Source organism: Capsicum annuum, chromosome 4 (genome assembly GCF_002878395.1).
Source record: "Capsicum annuum cultivar UCD-10X-F1 chromosome 4, UCD10Xv1.1, whole genome shotgun sequence".
Classification (NCBI taxonomy): Eukaryota; Viridiplantae; Streptophyta; class Magnoliopsida; order Solanales; family Solanaceae; genus Capsicum; species Capsicum annuum.
This window is the reverse complement of record NC_061114.1, coordinates 105,346,366-105,353,809: the sequence shown is the minus strand read 5'-3', so window position 1 is coordinate 105,353,809 and position 7,444 is coordinate 105,346,366. Positions and strand designations below refer to the sequence as shown.

Genomic DNA, 7,444 nt, shown 5'->3' with positions numbered 1-7,444 from the left:
AGTGTCAGTGGCAAGGTAATATTTCACAGAAACATAAACTCCCCATGATGCCTATCTTAGAGTTGAGTTGTTTAATGTGTGGGAAATTGATTTCATGGGCCCGTTTGTGAGCTCCTATGGGATGAAGTATATTCTGGGGGAAGTTGACTATGTTTTTAAATGGGTGGAAGCAGTTGAGCTTCCCAATAATGAGGGCAGAAGTATCACCACAGTTTGAAGAAAAACATTTATTCTCGGTTTATCACTCCACATGCTATTACTAGTGATGTTAGGTCTAACTTATTTAATCATACATTTAAGGACCTTCTCGAAAAATATGGTATGAAGCATAAGGTGGCAACACCTACCATCCGCAAATGCAAATGAGTAGGCAGGTTGAGGTCTTCAATTGGGAGATCAAGTCCATATTGGAAAAAACTATGAAAGATAACAAGATTGATTGGTCAAGAAAGTTAAATAATGCTTTGTGGGCCAACTGGATAGCTTTTAAGACCCACATAGGTGTCGCTTCATATCATCCTGTGTACGATAAGGCTTGCCACATGCCGATCAAATTGGAGAACAAAGCACTATGGGTGTTGAAAAAGCTTAATTTTGAGTGGCATGATGCAGCTAACTTACGGATAAGCAAAGTGAATAAGTTGGATAAATATCAATGCCGAGCTTATGAGAGTTCCACTCTGTACAAAGAAAAGATGAAGTTGTATCATGACAAGAAGATCGAGAAAAGGGTGTTTGGGCCCGATAATATAGTCTTGTTATATAACTCAAAACTTTGCTTGTTTCCTGGAAAGTTGAAGTCTAGGTGGTATAGACCATTCACTATGCTTAGGGTGTTCCTGATGGTGCTATTGAGATGAAACAAGATAGTGAAGATCTGTTCAAGGAGAACAGGCAGTGTGTCATGCATTATATAGGGAATACTGTTGAAGTAAAAGTTTTTGTTGATGTAAGCCTTGTTGAAGTCTAAGTAGCCAAGGCAATTGAATCGTGTTGCGATGTTAAATTAGGCACTTTATAGGAGGTAGCCCTTGGACTTGTTGGTGAAGTCTAAGTAACCAACATAACCATGTCATGTCGTATCATGTCCTGACGCTAAATCAAGCGTTGGGTGGGAGGCAACTCACTATTTTAGTGTTCACGATGTTTTTAATTATTTTTGTAGGTGTAAAGCACGGGGAACTACCTGGAACATGGTAATAGATTGCAAAAATTTAGAAAATTCCAAGTAAGGGGACTCATTAACCCATTAATGGGGGCCATAAGTCCCACCTAAGTCAAGTAAGTAATATATAGATGTCACAGTGCAAATATGAGAACTTTGGGTCTCTGAACTCTTACTTATAAACACACTTAAGAGGGTTGCAAGTACCACTTATGACCTCGTAAGTGGTGTCATTAAAATCAGAATCAAAGTTTAAAGGGGCAGCAAAATTTTCTGCCACTTACGGTAGACCACTTACGGGCCATAAGTGGCCCGTAAGTGATAGAAAATTTTACGGTCTACTTTTTGAAATCTAGGTCGGGCCCAAGTGACCCGACCTGATATGACCCTACCAACCCTTTTACAACTCCCAAATCTGATTCATATGCCTTATTTTCTAAATATTTTGTAACTCCCTCTTATTTTTAAACCTTCCAACTCCCTGTTGAGTCCATAAAAAAAACTCCCTCATTAGTCAATCATTTTCACGCACAAGAGCACTCAAGGATAGGGTTTTTCATCAAACTTTTTCAGCATCCTACTTTCATCACTTGCAACTACAGTAAATTTCTGGACTTCTATCGATATTATAGTGTGATATTAACAAAGAAAATTGAGTTGTTACTTAACATACTTGATAATTGCATAAAACTCATGAATCTTTATTATAGAAGACTATAATGGTAACAAAAATTAAAATTGTTGCATTGTTCTTAAATGTAAAACCTATGATCATACCTTAATAATAATAAGTAGAGGTTGAAGAGGTACATGTAAATCCACAAATTTTAGTGCAATCACTATGCTTTTGAATTTGATAAATGTTGTTGTGTGCGAAATTGGACTAAAATATGCAAAATACACTGTGTGTGGATGAAAAACTTGGTAAATTTGAAGTACTCTCAGAAGAGTACCTACAATGTACTTACGAGCCATGTAAGTGGCACTTACGGATCGTAAGAGCCATCATAGGTGTCAAACCTGAAGCCCTAAAGTTTTATGGCTTTGTCTGACACTTACAGGGGTACCTACAATCCCCGTAAGTGGATCCTAGAACTTATAGGTGAGGTCCTAGGTACCCTACCCTGATTGATTTAAAATAAAATTCAAATGTTTTGTTTCCCTCTTCTATTTCAAGTACTAACAACTGCTTTTACAAGTTTCATGGCACCTAAGGCATCCCAGAAGAAAGGAGTGCAATTGAGTATTTGGGATGAGTCCTTGAGTGTAATGGACCAGTAGAGGAGTACCTAGTTACCTCAATAAATCATTAGCCCCACGAACTAGGGGCCTCTTTTAGAGGCAGGCTAAAATTGCATCAACTGTTGTTGCAGCTATATTGGGTATCTAGGGCATCCACCCTACCCTAGCACAATCTTAACTGGGCACTCATCCCACACCAACACAGGTTGGGTCCCAAATGACCAGACTTAGACCGATTCCCAAGTAGAGGATAAAGAAGGTCCGGACCTCACCACCACACTCTCCCCATCCTGAGGAGAGAGAGAGGTCTTCTTAGGATGATGTAGAGAATGAGGATAAGTCAAAGTTAGGTTCTAAAGATGAGATTGATTTCGGATCTATTTCTAGTTCAGTAAAGAGAGAGGACGCATATTACTCTCAGTGTGAGGAGGGGTCAGAGGTGGCATCCTATTCGACGAGTGAGTTAGCATCAGTTGCACCCCAGTTTGAGGAGGGTACAGCTCTGGGGTCATATCATATTTCATCATCTTTAGCACCTGATACACAACCACCTACATAGGATGCTCAGCCCTCTATTCTACCACCAGTTGATCCTCTATTTGACTCTACACATGTCTTGGTTGTGCCTATAGCTGAGATAAATCCGAGATAGTACGTAGTGGGGACACAATATATATATATAAGAGGGAAACCCTTATTTTAGAACATGGTAGGCCCTATAGGACCATTGTTGCTGAGAGGAGGATAGATTTGACTAGGCTAGCAGGGGCACCAGACCTACGGGCCTCTTTTAATCACTATCAGCTGGGGTAGATGACTCGATCCTAAGGATATTATAGCCTAAATCTGGTTTGGGAATTTTAAGCCTCCACACTATATAGGGTTACACTACATGATGGTAGGGCAGTTGGGCCACCACAGTTGTAGCATACTCTAGTCCAAGGGGTTAGAGTGGACATATCTGCGATGACAAACCATCGAGTACTATGTGGGCCAGAGTATGTAGTCTTGACATCTACTGTAGAGTTTGACTTCTAAATAAGATTCGCGCGGGATCGACGCATCGTGAGAGACATTCAGCCTATCGTGGGTTCGACCCCAACCCTTTTTGGGTTACTATATTTAATTTCGACCATATTATACTTCTTGGGGGTATAGTTGTGGGTGACATCAGTAACCTGATTGAGATATTGCCCATTTCTGAATAGATATAGGGGTGAGTCACTATGGATTTTATGAGTAGTTTTTCTCACACTTCTTATGTTCCTAATGGTAGTTGGATCATTGAATATCGATGACCAAATCTATATATTTTTCTCCATTCAGATATTCTTCAATGGCGCAAGATTCGCTTGTATCTATATTTATGAGATTGTTCGCGGGGTACCCATATCTATTAGCTTAGGTAGAGGCTTATTATTTTCTTCTATATTTTTAAGGAATTTTTAAAAGGAGTTGGGTACTCGGGTGGACCTTAGAAGGGCATTCCACCCCAAACAGACGGTCAGTTAGAGCGATGTGTTATGAACTTTGGAGGTTAGTAGGAGAAGCACGTTAACTTAGAGAAGTTTGCTTATAATAATAGTTATTATTCGAGTATTGAGATCGCACCATTTGAGGCATTATATGGTAGGTATTATCAATCTTCGATAGGTTTGTTTGAGATATTTGAGATTAGTTTTTTTGGCACCGACTTACTTTATGAGTCGTTGGATAGGGTTTTGGTAATTCAAGATGGCATGAGGGCAAATCAAAGCAGGCAAAAGAGTTATGTTGATCGTGGACTTTATGCCTTGAGGTTTGGAGTTGGTAACAGGGTTTTCCTTCGAATATGGCCCATGAAGGGTGTAATGAGGTTTGGGAAGAGGCACAAGCTTAGCCCCATGTATATTAGGTTATTTAAGATATTTCAGGCCATTGGAGAGGTAGGTTATGAGTTGGATTTGCCCCTATATTTTGAAGGTGTTCATCCAATTTTCTATGTCTCCAAATTGTGGTGTTATATTTTAGATTATTCCTATGTGCTTTGGTAGGAATCGATTAAGTTAGACGCAAGGTTGACCTTCATGAAGGGTTTGGTTTTTATATTGGCCAGAAATGTTAGGAGGTTGTACTATAGAGAGATTCTAGTGGTTAAAGTTTAGTGAAGACACCGCCTAGTTGTGGAGGCTACTTAGGAAATTAAGAGTGAGATATAGTCTTTTTAGTAGTGGATATTATAATGACCCTTTAAGTTATTTTCTGTATTTCCACACCATTTCGATATTTAGAGCAATCCCATAGCTGTCCTGAGTAATTTATGACTTGTTGGAGCTGACAGTTTAGTTATTGGGCAGTTTTCTATGGTTTTTAGAGCAATTTTTTATTTTGAAGTTTTTGTTCTTTAGATTTTGCTATCAAGCCTAAACCTCATGTAAATGGCTTTGTATTTCAATTCTGACAGTTTAGTTAGACCCAAAATGTTGATGTTAGACTAGGGGAACCCTTGATGTTAGACTAGGGGAACCCTTGGTTTAGGTACTGAGGCTTCCGAACTCATTCTGGGCTATAGGGTGGAAATTGGTTAAAATAGCCCTTTGGGTGTAGGATTCACTTTTTATCAAAATAATCTCATATCGAAATTTTGATGGTGTCATAAGTTTGGAATGTCAAATTTGATAAGGTACAATAGTTTTTTGCATTCATGGGATTTAGAATGAATTTCGAGGGTCCTATCGGAGTTTTGGCACTTGGCCAAGACTATTGGTGCAGGCCAAAAATGGCTTTTGCGTTCGTCAGTCCTTTGTCGCATTTGTGAAGGCCAAGGAAATAGCATGTAATTATCACGAGACCTTGGTTGTGTTTGTGAAGGCTTATTAGACATAACATTTATCATTTTGTCGCTGCATTCGTGAAGGGTAAGTCAAGCCAACAATCGCGTTCGCGGTGGTATCCCTATGATCGGGAATAAGGGACCCCTGTCAGTATTAAATGTTGTAGAACCCAATTTTCTCTTATTTATTTCAAGTTTCAAGTCTATACAACCCTAGAGACTTAGAGAATTGAGGAGCTTGATCATCGGGTATTCGAGGTGAGTTAGAAAATTGTTGGGGTCATTTTCTCATCAAAGATTTTTGTAAGTTTTCTTTAATTTATTAGTTAATTCTCTTATTTAAACTTAAATCATTTTTATGGGCTGATTTGAGAAAGTATTTGTGCTTGGATTTGACAAATTCTTGAGGGTAAATGATCATTGTGCCTAGAGGACATTTTAACCATTTCAAAGGTATAATTTCGCTGTGAACCCTACATGGGATTTTTAGCTTGATTTTGTATCCGAAGCATTTATATGCAATATAGGTTTCATTATTCTCATGATGGAAAATAGATTATGATTTGATAGTGTGGCTCATACAGAGGCATCTCGAAAGGGGAAAGCTTCAATCTAGTGGACGTTATCGAGTTTTCAGCGGCATCTGGGTAAGCTACTCTTACTTCTCTCTTGGATTGAACTTTATTATAGTATTAATATGATATTATGCTAGCTATGGGAAGGGTTTTATGACTTGGTGATTATTTTAGTATTTTATGGTTCAATGTTAGTCATTTTAGGGTCATGTCTTTGGAATTTGCCCCGGTCCTCCCTCTTAATGATCGTAATACCTGCTTAGGACTTTGACTTACCTTACACCTTAAGGTAAAATTGTAAAGCCTTAGTTTAGCTTTGGATAGGTGCATGCCTTAGTGCGGATTTTTTAGGGTAGTATCGAATCCCGCCGACCCTCTTTATAGGTCAAACATCTAGATTAGCCTCTTGTAGACATAGGAGACCTTCTTGGGATATTTTGAGAAATTCTTGAAGCTTAGGGTGTCTTAGGCCCTCTATCAGTTTTTGGTTAGTCGATATACTCAACTTAGAATACGGTTGTCCTTTAAGCTCATTTATTAGATTCATTGAGTAAACCTTGATGCGGTTGTAAGCTCCTCATTGAAAGTTGATAATAAGATATTATTTGGATTCTAATAAAATCATAGCTCCGGATTATCATTATCATCATTGAGATTTACTTAAAAGTTTTGGTTCGAGTCCGGTAATTCTGATCTATTAAGGCATTATCATGATGATATCATTCTTCGATTCCAGTTCGAGTCCAGCACTATGGTTTGAAGGAAATTTTAGATATGGTTTCACCAGTGTTTATTATTTCAAGTTATTATTATTAATATTCTTTTTCCTTTTTGCATCGATCGGGCTTATGGGGGCTCAACTGGGTTATTTTCTCGCCTGCTTTAATCTTCTAGCCTTATGAAGGTTCAGTAGGTGGTAATTCGATTGTATTTATCTTAATTCATTCATTCTTGAACACTTATCTTTTCATCCTAATTGGAGTATTTATTTCAGATTTAGATTTATCCTTGACTTGGTTTACTTCCTCATATGTTATCATACTTCTATTATGATTTGGCTCAATCAAACAATGATGACTACTGAGTACCCATTGCTTTGGTACACATACTACACTTCTGCCTCTGTTTCTAATGCATATCCAAGTAATAGTCACCATCATTGATGCTTTATGCAATTTTTTTAGGGGAATCGAAGATAGGGTGAGCTTTTAGAGATAGAGCTGATCTTCTCTCTTTCTACTATTCTTCAGACAGTCTTTACTTTGAGACTACCTGTATATTGACATTATTTAGTACTCATCTTTTATATTTAGTGGCTCTTGTATTAACTTATCAAGCCGTAGGATACTTCTTTGTGCACTTTTCTCATTCACCGGTTTTATTTAGTATTTGACACTTATATTTATCTATTTGTTATTCAATTGTATGCCTTGTTTTTGGTATTTCTTATACCTTCCACCAACTAGCTCATTCCTTGCATTCCAGGCTACAGTTTGGCTTACCTACTAGTAGTTAAGGTAGGTGCCACCATGACATAAGAAATTGGATTGTGAAAAGACTATAGTTTCTTGAAAATAAGTCATAAAATTTTACCCATGTAGTATTGATGTTGGGTGTATTTATGCATTCTACCGCTACTTTTCTAGCCTA

At 38.0% G+C, this 7,444-nt stretch overlaps 1 protein-coding gene across 1 annotated transcript; it reads left to right on the top strand.

Annotated features, from left to right (window-relative positions):
* The first annotated feature begins 356 nt into the window (after positions 1-356).
* On the top strand, positions 357-970 carry LOC107868922. The gene is made up of 2 exons (XM_016715530.2): positions 357-731; positions 833-970. The coding sequence occupies exons 1-2, from the start codon at positions 357-359 to the stop codon at positions 968-970; spliced, it is 513 nt and encodes a 170-aa protein (XP_016571016.2).
* The last annotated feature ends 6,474 nt before the right edge of the window (positions 971-7,444 follow it).

Excerpts from the sequence above, each read along its gene's own strand:
- LOC107868922 (XM_016715530.2), top strand. The coding sequence starts at position 357 with ATGCAAATGAGTAGGCAGGTTGAGGTCTTCAATTGGGAGATCAAGTCC. Across the intron at positions 732-832 it reads ACAAGAAGATCGAGAAAAGG|GGTGTTCCTGATGGTGCTAT; the intron begins GTGTTTGGGCCC and ends CACTATGCTTAG.